The 17,514-nt window shown below is 52.5% G+C and overlaps 1 protein-coding gene and 1 long non-coding RNA gene across 4 annotated transcripts in view; one reads left to right on the top strand and one right to left on the bottom strand.

Annotated features, from left to right (window-relative positions):
* Nucleotides 1-17,514, top strand: part of DAP3 (death associated protein 3) — a 29,575-nt gene that overhangs the window by 7,132 nt on the left and 4,929 nt on the right. For both annotated transcript variants that reach the window (XM_075907965.1, XM_075907966.1), the window contains 7 exons: nucleotides 7,133-7,249; nucleotides 8,955-9,056; nucleotides 13,157-13,265; nucleotides 13,458-13,550; nucleotides 14,183-14,313; nucleotides 15,358-15,438; nucleotides 15,832-15,990. In XM_075907965.1, the coding sequence (XP_075764080.1) occupies nucleotides 7,133-7,249; nucleotides 8,955-9,056; nucleotides 13,157-13,265; nucleotides 13,458-13,550; nucleotides 14,183-14,313; nucleotides 15,358-15,438; nucleotides 15,832-15,990 (792 nt within the window). The remainder of the gene's footprint in view (nucleotides 1-7,132; nucleotides 7,250-8,954; nucleotides 9,057-13,156; nucleotides 13,266-13,457; nucleotides 13,551-14,182; nucleotides 14,314-15,357; nucleotides 15,439-15,831; nucleotides 15,991-17,514) is intronic.
* On the bottom strand, nucleotides 9,050-15,836 carry LOC142819637 (uncharacterized). Of its 2 annotated transcripts, none has more exons than XR_012897498.1 (4): nucleotides 15,555-15,836; nucleotides 14,527-14,763; nucleotides 12,974-13,605; nucleotides 9,050-9,699 (listed from the first exon to the last, which is right to left on the bottom strand). It is a non-coding gene; the product is annotated as an uncharacterized LOC142819637 (long non-coding RNA). The 2 variants fall into 2 exon arrangements; XR_012897499.1 differs by having other exon boundaries at nucleotides 12,974-13,285.

Below are 17,514 nucleotides of genomic sequence, written 5' to 3'. Positions count from 1 at the left end.
GCCCCATGTGGCAAGCCCGGCACTGGCAAACCACTTGCTCCCTGCAGTTAAGCAGCCGAGGCAGGGTCGAGCGGTGGGAGCGGGCCCTTCAAAGGTAGGGTTACCATGCATCCGGTGCCTGGCTGGGGGGGGGGGGGGGGGGAGAGCATTGGGTTGGAGCAGGGAGGCTGGGGTACCTAGCTCTGGGGGAGGGGTGGGTGCATTGGGGGGAAACACTGCTCTAGGCCAGAGTAGCTGACATGCACAGTCAATGGTCCTGCTCTGGCCTGGCGTGCCCCTATCCTTGGGACTACCATGGAAATAGCATCATGGGGTCCTCTTAATGACCTTTTGCTTTCTAGGGAGCCCTTTCTGCTCTGGGTTTTGTCCATGAGGGCCAATTAAATTGGTTCTGTGGCCCCTTTAGGGCAAACAGCAGCAGACTTGTAAGGGCCTTTGGCTTCAAAAAAGATTTAACTCTGAGTGACTCGCATGTCAGCATAGTCATGCAACTTTTCCAGCTCTTGTGGCCTTGACATCTCCATTGTCCATGACAGATGAAGCTGTGTTCCCCAGTCAGTCAGAAAACCTGCAACCCTCAAGGGCCAGAAAGCAGGCTCCCCACTTCTGAATGCAAATGGCTCCTACCTGCCGCTCAGCTGGTCTGCTCTCAAGCAGTAAAGTCTTTTGTGCTTCGATGGGTCTAATGGTAGCATTTTTACCTCCTTAAAAGCCAGAGTTGGATTGAAACATAGGCAGGTTAGACACGCTCCAAGGCCCCCCATCTCTTGGAGCCTTGGTACATAAGACTCTAGCCTGTTTGAAAAGAGGTCAGGGCTTCTCCACGCGCAGTTTTTGTACCAACTGAACTGTTTGAAACCAGTACTGTTAAAGAAATAGCTTCGTACCAACGGTACTCATCCATAACAACTGGTCATGCAGCTTTTAACCCTTGGTAAAAAGTAGTATCCCTAGCCCAAATGCATAGTTTGGTGCCACACCAGACTATGTACAGTAGGCAGGTAAAGTGCCACTTATAACGTTAACTAGGGTTAAACCCTGTTTAACTGGTTAACCATATAGCAGCCCCCTGCCCGCAATGCAGTGGCTCCAGCGGGGCTGAAGCATCCCCCTGCCCATGGTGCAATGCAGGAAGGATGCTGCTCCAGCCCAGCCGGGCCTGCTGCGTTGTGGGCTGCTCCGGCCAGGCCCGCCTCTGGCCAGGGTGGGCCCGTTGCAGGCCACTGTAGCCCCATTGGTTACCAGTGAGCATCACCCGCTAGCCGGTTACCATTTTAGATCCCTAATACATAGCTCAATGAAAAGAGACTGGGCCGAAGTTTCTAGCCTTTGTGGCAAAGAAAAACTTGAATATGTGAACCAGATAAAACCAAGACAGCAATATCTTCCAGAATCCAAACAGCATGAGAAAATGAGGTATGAACCGTTCCATGCATCTCAGGTGCTAACTCCGAGACCCACTGCTGGGTGGGTCATGCCAGTGCCACCTGTAAAGGGTCCTCAGTGGGTGGGGCGCTGCTGACTCCCTAGCATACCCACAAATCCATGAGGCACGCCTGGGCCTCGCCATTGGCCGAGGGACAGTTTGAGGCCCAGCCATGGGTCAGGGTGGGCAGGCAGACAAGGGGTTAACACAGATAGTTAGTAGTTCACAATTTAAGGCGCAGCCCTGGGTCAGGGCAACAAATGTCTATTAACGATGGCTAAAGCTCCGTCTGGGTCCCAGCCGGGCAGGGGATCAGGTCTCCTCACTCCAGGAGAGCTGACAAGAGCAGGGGTTTTTGCCCCACGGGGGGAACCTGTCACCGAAAGGGAGGTGTCGTGGGGGAGGGGGGAGCGCGGGCCCTCCCTACTCCCTGTATCCTGGCCCAGGGCCCTGATAGTGGCGGCCTTGCGGCCACTAGGTCAGCAAAGATCCAGGCCGTTACATGCCAACGAGGTCGAGGGTCAGCGGAGGTCCAGGCCGCAACGCACTGCCCACCCGACCTTCCTGTCCTCCGCCGCCCCGAGGCTGGTTACCCCTGGGCCGCTTTCCAACCCCGCCGCAGGCCTACCAGGCTCTGGCAATGTTCCAGTGGGTCCTAGGGCGACGGAGCGGCTGGCAGGGTGTCCATGGGCTGTTTCAGGCAGGGTTCCAGGTGGGCCGGCCCAGTCATCAGTGCGCGGCGAGAGTTGTGGTGGGGTCGGCCTGGGTTCAGGTGGCGGCCGGTGTCTCAGCAGGTCAGGCCTCCAGGGTTGGCAGGGTCCAGGTGGGCCAACCCAGTCCTCTAGCCATAGGCAGCGTGGCCAAGGCCTTCGCTGGAGGAGCCAGAGCCAGGTCTCGGCTCAGCTCTGCTGCCTGGCTCTGACTGAACCCGTGGCTCTTATAGTCCCAGACCTGCCCTCTGGCTTCCTGTGGGCGGGGCTAGGTGTGGCTGGACCCGCCCTCCAAGGGGTCATAAAGGGCGCTTCCTCCTCCCAGTCAATGGGCGGCCATATTGTTGTCCCAGGCTCATTACACCATCTCCAAAGATGATTCTGCCTAGCAGAAGGAGCATGCTGTGGGCCCACGTCCCCCACCCAGGCAGATACACCCCAGCTGCTGGAGCTCCTCCGTCCTGCTACCTCTGCTTTTCTGGGAAGTGAGGAGGGGACTTAGTGCCTCTCCTTGGGGGGAGGAGGGGCCCCCTGCCAGAGCCCTGCCTATTTATGGATAGAGACCAGAGTCTGCCTGCCTGCCTGCCTGCACTAAGAATGCTCCATTCCATCACTAGCTAAAAGATTGAACCTGCACATGCAGCATGTGTGTCAGTAGAGTCCGGGATACAAAAAGCGAGCAGGATTTGGAGACCTAATGCACTGCCTCCGAATGCAAGAGTCACGGCTTTGTGAACCCCGTGCTAATGTATTCGCTTTGCCCATCTGGGGTGAGTCATAAATAGCGAAGCAAGTCGTCTTGTTGTTTGTGCTACTGTTTAAATCAAGGTGTCCTCTTTTGAGCTGACTTCTGAATGTCCTTTGGTCCAGGACTGTAGCGTTCCTGTGCTGCAGCGGTTGAGTGTACAAACGCTTTGCTCCCAGAGATAAGATTCCTGCCATGCAGTTGCCGTATTTATCATCAAGCCCGGCAGACAACATAGGGACTTGCTTTTATGGTGATTGATTGAAGTGCATGGCCAGTGAGGTGCAGGGATTCATGTAGAAACAGCTCCACCTTATGGCCTTTGGTGTCTTGGTGAATCCCTGGTTAGCGTGTGATAGGCTCCATTTAAGAGGTTAGATTACTGTCTTTTGGCAGGCGGCAATGTAATAGCCTGTCACTTGCTATAATGTGTCCAGATTGCAGTTGAACAGCTCGTTCGCTTTACATACCTGGTTTTCAAAATCAAATGAACTCCTACGAGGAACTAAAGAGGCGCATGCACAAGTACGCCACACGAATCCCTTTATAAGCCTTGAAGGTAAAGTTGTAAGCTACTTTCTTCCTCCCCCTTCCCTCACCACTATAAAGGGCCGAGCTGTGCCCTGTGATTTAGAAACTCAGCACGTGATGGTCTAGGTGTCAACTTTGTGGGTAAAAAGTTAAAACCAAGCTTTAAAACTCCCTCAATGATAACTGGTATTTTTCTCAGACCCTCTTCCTGGTTCATTCGCTCTCCATGACATGAGCATCTGTCCCTTCCAAGTAAGGATGTTAAAATGCGGTTAATTCACTAGTCGATGGAATTTTCGCAGATCAGCTGTGCAGCGGCTGCTCCTTTAAAATGCCGCTTCTGGCATTTCAAAGGGGCAGCTGCCGTGGAGCCCGAGTTAGCTGGGGACTCCCGGGTGATTTTGGGCTCTGTGCAGCAACAGAACCCGGAGTCAGCTGGGGACTCCCCCACTGGCACCAGGTTCTGCGGAAATGTCGCACAGAGCCCGGGATCAACTGGGCAGTCTCCCGCTGACTCTGGGCTCCATTGCTGCCTCTTTGAAATGCCACTTTGAAGTACCCTTTGCCCCCCCCTTTGCCGCCTTGGTCTCAGAGGTGGGGGGAGGGGTAGTCAAGTAGTCAAAAGACTATCTGATAAGCAAATGCTTATCAGATAGTCGACTAGTCATTAACATCCCTACTTCCAAGGACTGAGTGACATTTGTTGCCCCCACACAGGAGCATTATTACACGTAGAGGAAAAAGGAACCCTTGGGAGCCGAATGCCTAGCGAGTTACTGATGATCTCGGTTTGCCAGCTGCTTCTGAACATGAGACTGAAAAAGCTTATTTTCAGGTGCAGCAAGACGGCAGTTGGGAGACTTGATTTTGTGGATGTTGAATTGTTGTGGAATATTGGGAATGTTTTAATTGAACTGCTTACGTGGCTTGCAAACCCAAATTGACCAGTGAACCTCAGAAAATACAGAGGGATGTTCACGTGGCCAGGTATCTTGAAAGCTGCGATTGAGACGGTGCAGAAAGGAATCCCCCAAGGGAAACTGCCAAAGCTGTGTGACACAGGAGGAATGCTTCACAGGTGACTCTGAGAAATACCTTCTGCTCACTCCCACCTTTTGGATCATCTGTCCCGGGACACAGAGACTGGTCTTTACTCTGGGTAGATCCAAACGTCATCCAGGCTGGGAGAGTTTGCTTTGGGCAAAGCAGAACGGGCAGTGCTGCTCTCAAAGCTGTGTGCGAATGACTCCAAATCCCCGGGGCGGGTTTTTCTGTCTGATGATGTTTCCTGGAAGGGCTGTGGGAGCAGGCGTTGGGAGGAGTGGGATGGGGAGCAGGAAGTCTGGCGGAAGCTCTTGGTTATCCTGGCGTGCGGGCTTCCATTCAAGCGGTGGTGGGTGTAGGGGAGGGGAAAACTGGGGGGCTTTGGGGCAGGGGCCCAATAGCAGACAGACCCGTTGGTGGGGGAGCGCTGGGCTGAGAGAAGCTTGGTGGAAAGGGGCTGGCGAGTGGCAGGCAGTGGGAAGTGGTTTGTTTCCTCCGTCTCTTCAGAGGTGTGGGTCCAATCTGTCCTCACACGGTCCCTCCTGGGGACTTGGCTGCCATCATTTCTGTATCAACTAACTGTTCATTTCTGTGACCCAGGCCGAGATTTGAACTCGGGACATGGAAGGTTAACCGGACCTTGCCCAACCCTGGGTGGCTGGCCCAGGCCGGAGCAGCCCTGCTTGTGGTGGGCCAGCCAGCTGGTGGGGCCCCAGCCACAGTGGGCCAGGCGGGCTGGAGTGGTCCCAGCGCTGGTGGGCAGGCAGGAGCCAGGCCATGGCCTCAGTGAAGTGCCCCAGCCCTGTCTATGGCAGGCAGGCCGGCCTGGAGCAGCCTCTGCCATGCCTGGCTGGTGGGACGGCAGCTGCCCTGTTCCAGCCTGCCGGAGCGCCTTTGCTTACCCGTTAACCGATGTCATTTTAAACCTTTAGCCACTTAACTGCTTTAACCAACATTCGCATCCCTAATTTGAACCAGTTCATTAAAGTCCTGACCGATCTGCCGTGCAGTGGAGCACCTGGACGTCACGGCGGGAGGGGGAGAGGCATGTTTGGATTAACAGGATGCTGCAGGGCAGAGCTGAACAGCATTAGCGGGAGGAGGGGGGGAGTTGGGAACAAGACAACCTGGGCTATGGAAGGTCGAAGTATTGGCACCATTGTGGGGATGAAAAGGACGAGAACAGCAGGGAGTGCACCCAGCCTGGGGCTGCAAGGAACGCAGGGTGCGCATGCCCAGGTTGAGGCTCCGGGGCGGAGGATAGTGTGCCCAGGCCAGGGCTGCGGCCCTAAGTGTCAACACTACTTGACTCGCGTGTGCACTTGGTTCCTTGCTTGCACAAGCACGAACTCAGTCCTACATCTCAGATGAAAATAAAATCTTAAAAAAGAAGCCGACAGGCCCCTCTCCATGTTGGGTTTGTCTTAGAAGACAAGGGCAGCCTTGGGGCAAACAGGACCCACCCAGCCATAGGATGGCACCCCGGATTGGTGGGGTAAACATGCAGGGTGTTTACCTGCCCAAAGGTTAGCTACACAGGTAGGCAGAGCGGCGAACACACCCTGGTTTTGTTCCTTCCCTAAGCACAGAGCTGAAATGCTGAATCGGGAGCTCAGTGGTAGCTGATGTGGGTTAATCTGAGCTGCTGCTTTCTTCTAAACCCCTTTCAGGTGACCCGCAATAAGACCCTGAAATGCTGATAGAAAAGCTGCAGGACGCACAATGGAATTAAAGCAGCTGTTCTGTGTCTAAATCTTGGTATCTTGGCTGCTCCCATTTGTGCTGGGGAACACATGGCCTGTCTGGGGAAGCCGAGCAGGAAACTGCTTTCTTTGTACCTTGAGTTGGAGAGACGGCAACTGTTGCTGTCTGTAATGCTGAGACAGGTTTTCATTTCTGTTTGTTTTGGCCTCTCCTCAGCCTCTGGGCCCTAATGCATGGGACAGTTTATTCTCTGTTACCATCTCTGAGCTCGGCTTCTAGATTCACTGTCAACATTTTCTTCCATCTTGGTCTACTAAGGTCTCCTTTGTATTCCTCACGACCCTCAGCCCCCTGCCCTCGCTGGTCGGGGTTGTCAGGCACGTTTCGGGAGGGTCCGATAGAGTAGCTTATATCTGCTTAACTGGCTGTTTCAGTTTTCCTTCGTGGCTCTGTTTTAAGGAAAAATTCGATCTGCTGGGACGCAGGGGGGGAATCAAAGCAAGGAGTTTAATTCTGAATACCCAATAGTGGGCAGAGCTGTATTAATCCTGCAGTAATTGGGGCCATTATGGATTACTAGGCAGCTTGCAATTGCAAGGTACTAGCTGCCATTCATCACTGTAGGCAAAAACCTTACGGGAACCTCTCCGCTATAAGATGTTAATGGCTGCCCTGCGTGCGTGAGCTGTCCTTAATGGGATCGTTCGTTTAAGCAGAGCACTCAGCTCCGGAAGGGTGGCAGATGGATGTCCGTGAGCTGAACGACACAGTTGAGTTTGCAGAATGGCTACACAGAGAACTGAGCTTTGCACGAAGCGTTTCCTACCTAGTTGAATTGCTGTGACCCCTCCTCCCAGAACAGGGCATGTTCCCTGGTGTGTCTGTAGTAAGTGTGCAAAGCGTCAACTACTCGCTGCATTTTGGCATGTCATTATGATCTTTTAATTGCTGAAAAATGTCTTTCCTCTGTAGCTGGACCCTGGGTGTTTTCTCCAGGCTAGGGCTTGGTTAAGTGCTGCAGCTAATCAGGGTGCTCAGATCCCAGAAGAGAGACTCAGAATGATATTCCGCACCCATGAGAGCAACCCGGTAAGTTATTGCCATATTTGCTATCGTGTCACGTAACCTGCACCCAGAGTGCATCAGCATTTGTCCTTAGGCACCGTGGGCCCAGTGCGGGCTCACTGACTGAGATCGTCTGCTGCTTACGAGTGGGAAGGAAGAATTCTTCATAACCGATGTCTTATTGACATGAGGAAACCAGAATGAGATCCCTAGGCAAAGGGAAAATAGGTCACAACCATGCTCTGCTATGTAGGGTGTTAATGACAAACCTCCTTCAATCTCCTTTGTACCACCTGTACAAATTAAACAGGCCGTGTATTGTAGCAGCTCAGATGTGGGTGAACTTGGCATTGGACACCTTTCTTTTCATCATCACGGTCATTCTTTTCTGACTCACCTCCCCGGATTCACTATTCGGGGGAAACCAGCCGCGCACTCCGGCCTGCGGGGTCGATGAGTCCAGCTCCCGTCTCACCTGCTCTCAAGCTCAAAATTAAGTGAAATAAATGAATGAAATAATCCTTTGAGGTGCTTTTCCACTGCCTCTGTAATTGGAATCCCTTGCGCTGCCGATTCCTTTGAGGTCTCTATGGAAACAGCAGCATGCAGATGATCCAGTCATGTGATCCGGAGCATCTCTATAGACTGCAACAGAAGAGCCCAGATGGCAGGAATTGTCTCCGCTGTCCTAGGTCTAGGATTTATGTTGCCAGGCAACAGGCTTTAGCATTCCGGTTGCACATGCGTGATACATGTTTGGCAACAGCAGCCGATGCTGCTTACTGGATCAAATCCATGTTCCTCCGGCGTGTCCAGGCTGTGGATCACAGATTCTCACGTGGTTCATCTCCCCGCCTCCTTACACAGCTTGCCTCTAGAAGTCACAAAGCTTAGTTACAGGGGAGTCTCGCCAAACCAGCACTGAGACAACATGAAAACTAAACTCTGAAAAGAGACTGTAAAAAGGGCGTCGTCTTGCTTCACAGCTCTGCACCTGTGTGTATCCCTGAATAATAGCTTGATCAGGGATGTCAAATCCCGTTTGATCAGTCAACCTGTTCAAAGTTAGGTTTATCCAGTTAAGCCGGATCTTGGCCAGGGGACCCCTCCAACCCAGCTGAAGCAGCCCCTGGCCTGTGGGGCTCCTGATCCACTGGCCCTGCGCAGAGCTGCCGGCTCCTGCCCTGACTCAGGGGTCCTGTGAGGCTGAAGCAGCCCTCTGCTTGCAGCAGGTAGGGAGCTGCTCCCAAGCACTGGTTAAGTGTTGCCCCTATAAGCAGGGCTTGCCGAACCACGGCGAGCCCCACTCGCCAGCTGCGCTGTCCGGCGATCTGCGCATGGGCAGATCGTTCTGCACATGGCATCACCTGGTTAATTGATTACCCCCTAATCTTGATAGGTTGGAGGTATGATTGACTTGCCTAGATCAAAGCTGATTTAAAAAAAAAATTGGAAATCCCCAAGAAGCCCTGGACTCAGTTACCGCTAGCAGGAGGCACTGCTTCCCCCACCCTTACATATGCTTCCCCACGGCTGAAGATGCCATTTTGTGGACCACCCCGGTGCTAAGCAAGTCAAACCTAGAAGCAGTGTGCTAATTATACTGCCTGGGTGCCACTTGACTGTCTCCCTCCCCCCCCGGGGGGGGTCCTCTGTCTGCAGACGGATATGCTGGCTCATCTGGCGTTCCACCTCCCTGGCCGTTACTCTGTGTGTGTTAACTTTGCAGGCCAACCACTCGGAGCAGCACGAGGGGCAGCACTACAGCATCCCCCTGCAGGAGGTGAAGGTGGTGTTCCCACATGGACTGCCCCGCCGCTTCCAGGCGCAGGTACTCGGACTGTGAGGCGAGGGACCGCAGGCAGCCGTGGCCCTGGCGTGTCGTCCCCGAGAAGAATGCGGTTGCTGTGGGTCTGTAGAGAGCGGGATTGTTGTTGCAGGGAGGGCCTACAGCCAGGAGTGACCCTTGGGTGGGGGAACGCTGGACTGAGAGAAGCTTGGGTCTTGCTCTGTGTAGCGGAAGGGGGCTGGGGAGGGGAGATTTGTGGAACATGGTTTAAGTTTCCTGAGTCTCTAACTTCTGCGTCTATAATGGGTTATGGGTCCAGTCGGTCTTGAGCACAGCCCCTTCCGGGGGCTTGTCTGGTGTCACTTGTGTAAAATAGACTTGCTCATAAAACGTCTTGATGTCAGTGAAAAACACCTTGCTCTTTCTTTCCCTTGGTGACCCAGATTTCTGCTGCAGCCATAGCGTGCTGTCTCACCTGCACTTCTGCACTCAGAAATGATCTGTGGATAATTCACTCATTTATAGTAATGACAAGGAAGTCAGGCACCTAAACCCACCTGTTAAAATATTCCAAGAAATGCAATAAAACATCCCGAACAGTGAGGCTCCTCCCTTAATGCTTTCATGGCTCTTCTCTTTGTGAATATTTCAGTACTTCCTGGCTTTGATGTCTTGGTGGGCCCTTCTGAATGCAGATAATAGTGTATGTGCTCCCAGCATAATACAACAACCTACTAACTTACAACCCTTATGGTTGGTGTAAACTACATACTTGGGCTGTTTAAAGTCACAGTTAAATATCTGGGGCAGGTTTCTGTTCTTTTCAGAAAACCAGTAGTGATTAAAACTCATTACAGACTATGCTATTTGTATTTATCTTGATTATTTAGATTTAAATGCACGCTTTTTAATTACATAAATGCAGAGAAAAGTCTCCAACTGGGAAACATTGTTTTCTAATCATGAAACTTCAACATAATTTTTAAAAGAAATGAGTTCATTGATCATTCAGGCTGCGTGTTCGCTGTTATGCTTGGGTGCTTATCATGGGAAATCTATCACTAGTCATAGTGCTGCTGTCTACAAGGAAAAGGAAAGCAGGAGATAGAGACAATACTTAGACTGAAGGGGGAAAGCTTTGTCTTCACTGCATGACAGGCCAGGGCCCCCTTAGGACTGTTATCTGGTTGCTGAGCTGTTTTCCCTGCCAGCTTGGGCTCTCAATACCTGCCTTGCAGCAGCTTAGCAGATCTGGCTCAACATACACACTGGGGCCGGGCCACGCCCCCAAAGCTGCAGCTCTTAACTGAAAACAGCCCAGCGAGACACCTGTCTCCAGCTCACAGCTACCCAGCCCCTCTGGGAGCTGAGCCCTAGATGCATCCGTCTCGTGCTGCATAGCGAGCTGTACAGTGCAAGCTTACGAAATCGCCCTCTTTCCCACTGGAAAGGGAGATGCGCACTAGGGATGTTAAAATGTGCTTAATTAACCAGGTAACTGCTGAAAATTTCCCTAGGAGCCACTGCATGTGGGGAGCCGGCTTTTAAGCCAGTTCCCCGCAAATACCAGCTGCTGCCCCATGTTGCTATAGGCCATTAAACTGGCTCCCTGTGCATACTGGCAACTAGCTCCCCTCCTTTCCAGCCCTCTCCCCCGCTGCTGCCTCTGACGCAGCAGCATAGGGAGGGCAGGCGGCTTCCCAGGAGCAAGTACGGGCGGGGAGCCAACTTTTAAGATGGCTCCCTGTGCATACCAGGAGCCTGCCTGTGAGCGTGAAGGTTAACCGGTGAGCCCAGGCACATCGATTAACTGTGTAGTGTACAGAGTTACACCTTCACGTCCCTAATCTGCATGAACAGACCCCCTCCCCCCCACAGTAACAATTATTTACACAGGGTTTATTAATAACAAAAACTAAGTATAAACGGTTGTATGTAAGTGGTCACGAGAGACAGCAGACAGGACGACGTAGGTTACTAAGCAAAATTCAACACAACATGCGAGCTAAGGTGAATGCACCTGAGAACTGGTTACACGTAATATCTCGCCCTCAAAGCTGTTCCAATAAGCGTCTTTCACAGACTGGAACGGCTCCCACCCTGGGCCCAATCCTTCCCCCAGTGCAGTCCTAGATGTTTCCAGCCATCTTGGAACGGGATAGCCAGGAAGAGCTGAGCACCAGGGCTGCGTCCCTTCCCACCCTTCAGTAGGATTTGCCTTTGTTTCTGTTTGTCCCCCTCCCAGATATTAAGATGGATTCCAGTATCAAGTGGCACGTCTTTGCAAGGCCCGTCTCCATACTTCCCTCTGCAGGAAGGTTAAGAGCCATTGTCACTTTCTAATGGGCCTTTATAGCCCTGAAGTGTACTCCTTGGGAGTGACCCAAGCCAATGAATATGCAGTTAGAAATACACCATTCAGTAACCTTAACTTGACAGACAGAAACGATACATGTGTGCAAATGGGAAAATCCTATTCAGTAGAAAACCGCTTTTCCAGTGACACCTCACATGCAGAACTTTGCATAAAGCCTATTCCAGTTACGTCCTATTCCTGTTGGTAGGCAAGTGTTCACAAACCACATAGCGTGTCCCGTTACACACTGACCATTTCCCCGTCAGCTACGGGAATAACACAGTGTGATGGAATACCATTCAGAGTGCGACAGGATCCGCTATGCGCCAGGATCGCAGAATTTGCTGTCAGGTTGTCCTTTGCTGCAGAATTGTGATCAAGAATCTAAGCATTCGTTTCAAATAAATGCCCAGCACCCGTGGTTTTATAGATTCCACTTTGGGTGAGAACTCTGCTTCTACATTGCACCCTGCCACGGAAAATTACCTGTTTGGACCCTACCTGGAGAGTGAGGGAGGGGGGTTAACATCACTGCCTAAAACCAACCACTGCTAAGGGGCTGTTTACCGGTGATCACCCGGACATTGACGGAAACACCCCTTTGATGGCTTTCATCTGCACAATTCAAACCATAAACCATCCCATACTCCTGAGCTCTAACTTGACACACAACAATGATCCTTACACCAAAATACAAGATACAGCCCCAGCAGATTGACATTCAGACTGACAGGTTACTTGAGGTGTTTTGTCCAAAGCATCCTCGAGTTGCACAGATTTGTATCCATAAGTCAGTTTCATGAAGCACGGGGCAGGGGCCCGTCACAGGCATGTTGCAAGTTCTACCTGGTTACTCGGGCAGTAGGGAGGCCGGCAGAGATTTGCTCAGCCTAGTTGGTAATTTTCTGATCTGAGACAGGGAGGAGTTGTTGGCAGAGATGCCGGTAGCCCGTGATGGGCACTCTGCCGAATATACAGTAATTCCTCCATTAACACTATAGATACGTTTCAGAAAACGATCGTGCTAAGTGAAAACGTGTTATGTGGGGTCAATTTTCCCATTGAAAATAATGGAAAAGGTGGGGGTTGTTAGCAGCTGGGACCGGGACATAAGGTTGGGGAGAAAGGGGACTGGGTTATAGCAGGGAGGGAAGGTGTTTGGCTCTGGAGAAGGGAAGGGAAGGGAAGGACAGGGGAGGGGGCTTGCAGCCAGCGGCTGGGTTTCCCCAGTTGGCCGGTCGCTGGCAGCTGCGCAGGTCTTCCTTTGCCTCCTTACAAAGCGGCGGAGGTTTGCCGCTCACCGCACAGTTCCCCGGTGACCCCCTCTGGCCAGATGCCTTGCGTCTGGCCAGAGGGGGTCACCGGGGAACGGTGCGGTGAGCAGCAAACCTCTGCTGCTTCGCAGGGAGGCAGGGGAAGCCTCGCACAGCTGCCTGCCACCGGCCGGCCCTAGGGGAAAACGTGTTAAGTGAGGAATTACAATCTGGTTAGTTCTATTGTAGCATTCATAAGGTCGCGTTTTGTAGCAGGTTAATAGGGGAGCATTTCATAGATTCCCAGGGCAGAAGAAACCATCGTGACCATCTCGCTGTAGATGACTTACCAGGAAAGCGCTTCTGAATATAGCAGAGCTGAAAAAGTCATGATCCAAAAGCTGGAGGGATGTGCACAGAGCAGAATCCACTTCTGTCGGGGCTGGTGCGACTGCAGCCCCGACAGACAGTCGGCACAGAAGCTGCTGAGGTGTGTTTATACGTGGCTCCTGATTTCTCTTGTCTCTTATAAGATGAAGACATTCAATGAAGCCTGCCTCATGGTGCGGAGACCAGCTCTAGAACTCCTTGGTTATCTGAAAAGCACCAACTTTGCCCACCCGGCTGTCCGATACATTATCTGTATCCTTTCCTCATTTGCCCTGCAGACAGCAAGAGAGAGGGGATTGTGACCTCGTGCGAGGTGACACGAGTCAGCCTCCCGCCGTCCCCTCTCATCCTTGGCCGGGAAGAGAAGGCTTTCCGCACCCAAAAAAACACCATCCCTAGCTCAGAGCCTTTGTCTGAGGTTTTCCTTGACCCTGGGTGCTGGAGATGGGGAGAAGGGAACAGGGAAAACAATGACGCTGTGCCATGCTGTTCATTACTGCGCGAAACAGGACTGGCTGGTGCTGCACATTCCAGATGGTGAGGACCCTGGTGGTGCCTTTCAGTGCAAACTGCTCTGTGTGCCGTATCTAACCTGCAGGGAAGGCAAAGAGGCTGAAGACGTTTCAGAGTGGGAGATATAAAAAGTTATTAAATGAAGAGCAAAACAGAGGCGATGTAGAGCATTATTTCCCCTGTATACATGCATACGTTAACCGCATGCTCTGTCACTAGTCAGTCCAGTGTGGGTGCCCTACAATGTTCCCTCTTAATGTTTTCATTTGTGTGCAGAATAAATTTTGTTCCATGCACCAAGGCATGTGCAGCTGTGCACCACCAGTAGAAACATGGTGCCAGCTGTGGGAGGCTTGGGCGCTCTACTAATCATCTGGGCAGCATTTGAATCTCTTCTGGGTAGCTACACAAGCACCCAGCTTGCAGGGCGCACTGGTGCCCGGAGGTGCAGATTCTGCTGCATTTGAAGGCTGTGTAGAAGTCCTGGTGAGTGTGTGCTGGGTGGCTGTTTCCCCAAGAGTGGGGCATGCCCATTACATGGCACAGTGGTTTTCTGGTGCTGAATAGAGCAGAATGAGCAAAAAAGACCAGAAAAAGAAATGCCGTTACTTACTCTGAAACAGGACAGTTTGTCTCCTTTTGTTTCTGTTTCACAGCTCACCTCTGGGTGAAGAACCGCACGGAGCTTTTGCCGTCGTCCTACCACAAAGAGCGGTTTGACCAGCCTCTAGAAGCATCTACCTGGCTTAAGAACTTCAAAGTTTCAAACGAACGCTTCTTGAAAGAGGTCAGTAGAGTCTGCCAAGTCCTGGATGAGGAACCAGGGAAAGCCCAAGAGAACAGCTTCTCTTGGAACCGTCGTCGGGAGGTGCTCCCCCACGGGAAGGCCTCTGCGACGGGATGGGGCTGTGGAGCTGTTCGCTCCTCTGAGCAGCATTTCCCGAGTGGGGAGTGATTGCGCCTTCGCACTGGATAACGTCCCAGTCATTGTGTCACTCACCTGGCTGCCGGTTTCGGTGGGGTTGGAAATGCACGGAAGATCCCGTAGATGGCAAAGGGGTCCCATCGCTGGGGGAAGTCTGAGACTTCGGTCCGTGTATCACTGAGGGATGCTGCCCCAAGAAATGCCTTTCTGCAGCTGTCTCTCCCAGCACATCTGGAGCTAAGTGGGGGGTTCTGCCAGCCAGGTTTGTTGAGTTGCTCCTGGAATGGGAGCCTGGCCATTTACGCTCTCCATCTAAAAACATAAGAGGGGCCAGACTGGGTCAGACCAAAGGCCCGTCCAGTCCAGTGCCTCTGCCGACAATGGCCAATGCCAGGTGCCCCAAGGGGAGTGAACACAGTAGTAATCCTCATGTGATCCCACTCCTGTCACCCATTTCCAGACAAACAGAGGCTAGAGACACCATTCCTACTTATCCTGACTCAGCCATGGATGGACCTAACCTACATGAATCTCTCTAGCTCTTTTTTGAACCCTGTTAAAGTCCTGGTCTTCACAACATCCTCTGGCAAGGAGTTCCACAGGTTGACTGTGCTCTCACTGAAGAAAAACTTCCTTTTGTTGGTTTTAATCCTGCTCCCTGTTAATGTTATTTGGTGACCCCCTAGTTCTTATATTGTGGGAATAAGAACATAATTTTTCCTTATTCACACCACTCATGATTTTATAAACCTTTATCCTATCCACCCCCCCCTTAGTCTCCTCTTTTCTAAACTGAAAAGTCTGTCTGTTTCTCTTTTCATATGGGAGCCGTTCCAAACCTCCCCTCAGTTTTGTTGCCCTGCGTTCAGTTGCTCTGCCTCTGCCTCAATTCTCCTTTTATTGCAGATAAAAACCCAGCGGACGTATGTGTGGAGCAAACGGGAAAGCACTGAGATGGGCAGCCCACTGGGTGAAGTGGTAGAGCAGGTGAGGGAGTGACAACTGCCTACAGTGTTCCTGGAGTCTGTCAATAATGTGGCAGAAAGACACGGGGATGGGGAGACGCCGTGTAGTTAGTGCTCCCAAAGCAGTGTGGTGCTCACCTTTGGTCCTGGGAAGGGTTGTTGCTTCCCCTCTCCAAGGCGCAGGGATGGAACTCAAGTGAGTGGCTTGCTCAAGGTGCCTGTGTCAGAGCTGGGATCAGAACTCCGGCTTTGCTGAAACCGATCCCCGTGCTCAGTCTGTTTACTAGACTGGGCTGCCCCTTTGGGAGGGGAGGACAGAGGCGTAGGTCTCTCTTGGGCCATTTTCATAGAGAGGCTTCCAGAGGGCACCTGGCCCTCGTGCTCCCGTTGCTAACGCTGTGTTCAATCCGCCTAGGGCGTAACGCGAGTGAAGAATGCCAGTGATGCTGTGGGGGTTGTGCTGAAAGAGCTGAAGACCCAGTGTCTTCTCGGTTCCTTTAGACTCCTGGTGGCGGTGGATGGTGTCAATGCTCTCTGGGGACGGTCAACCCTGCGGAAGAAAGACAAAAGCGCTGTAGGCAATTACCTTCCTCCCTCGGGGCGCCAAACCCGGGGGGGGGGTTCCCCGGTTGGATGGGTGGTGGTTTCTGGGGCTGTTACGTGCCCCCCGTTACAAACAGCATATCAGCTCTAGCTCAGAGGACGCTGCAAACTGTAGCTCTCTGGTGAGGGTTCTGCAGTGCGGAATGGGGAAAACGCACGACGTCCTACTGCAGAGAGCAGCCATTTTGCTCAGTTCCCTTGCCAATGTACAGCTTGGTTTTCAATCGGGATTTTCATGCAGTCTGCTTCTCCCAAGTCCCTGAGGTGAAGTACAATGGCCGTGTTAAATAATAGCGAAGGGAGACGGCATTTACACAATATAAGCACTTAGAGGGGCTTCCGAGCTGGATTTTGAAGGAACTGGAAAATCACTGAGGCAGACACGTGCAAGGTGCTGCAGAAGAAAAGCGATGTTCCCGCCTACACTGCTGAGAGTGAAGGCAGGGGGAGAGCAAGGCTCAGTGAAGATACGAGGAGAATAACGGTGTATAAGGATTCAGAAACAGGGAGGGCAGTTTTGAATTGGATCCTAAAATGCAAAGGAGCCCAGGTCAGTAGGAGGGTGAAGGTGGCACAAGGAAGCGTCAGTGATTTGGAGAGGCCTCATCCGTGTTGATTAATGCACATTGGAAAAAACGATCTCAACTCGACACACAAAACAAGGGGGCCTAACTTAGCTGCTCCCACTCACTGGCATGAGTCACCCTCTGAAAACACATGCTCCGTGTGCAGGGGCAGTGTGACACGACTAGGGAGAAGGCCCCGTGCGGGGCAGGAGTGTCCGTCTCGCACCTGTCACTCTCGTATTTCTCACCTCTGTTCCCTCACCTCGCCCACCATGGTCCGTATAACCCACCCCCTTGGTCCCTGGGGCAGGGTGACCCAATGGTCCGAGTCGCTAACTTGCTCCTATTTGCAAGGCAGGGCAGTTCAGTAATCCCTATCTATCACTTGCCCTTCCTTGTGGGGCAACGTGACCCCAGGGTCAGAGTCTGCAGCTTGCCCCCGTTTGCAGGGCAGTGCAATTCAACAGTCCCAATCATGACTCGCCCCTCCTTGGGGGGTAGTGACCCCCAGTGTCCACGGTCTATAACTTGTCCATAGTCACAGGGCAGTGCCTCCAGTGGTCCTGGACAATAAATCCTCCCTCCCCCACCCAAAGCCCCAGCTGTCACCCGCTAGAGACAATCTGCAAATTACTCCCAGTTATAGGGCAGTAGAGTCCAATTGTCTCTGGTAAGAACTCACTCTTGCTCGTGGGGTGATGGTATCCTCCCTCAAGGGAAGGGTTTATATCCCCTGGTAGTGGGGTCCAGGCCCTCCCACTCCACTGGACCCCAGCCCAGGGCCCTCTTAGTGGCTTTCTCTAGCCACTGAGTCAGTGGGGAAAATTCCAGCTGCAACACACTGACTCTCCGGAGTTGGCTCGCCCCCCCCCTGTAGCCCTCGCCATCCCTAGGCTGTTTCCTGCTTTAAGCATCTGCTCCCTGGTGAA

This window comes from Pelodiscus sinensis, chromosome 24 (genome assembly GCF_049634645.1).
Source record: "Pelodiscus sinensis isolate JC-2024 chromosome 24, ASM4963464v1, whole genome shotgun sequence".
In the NCBI taxonomy this organism is placed as follows: Eukaryota; Metazoa; Chordata; order Testudines; family Trionychidae; genus Pelodiscus; species Pelodiscus sinensis.
Note: the sequence above shows the minus strand (reverse complement) of the source record. Positions and strands in the feature narration are given on the sequence as shown.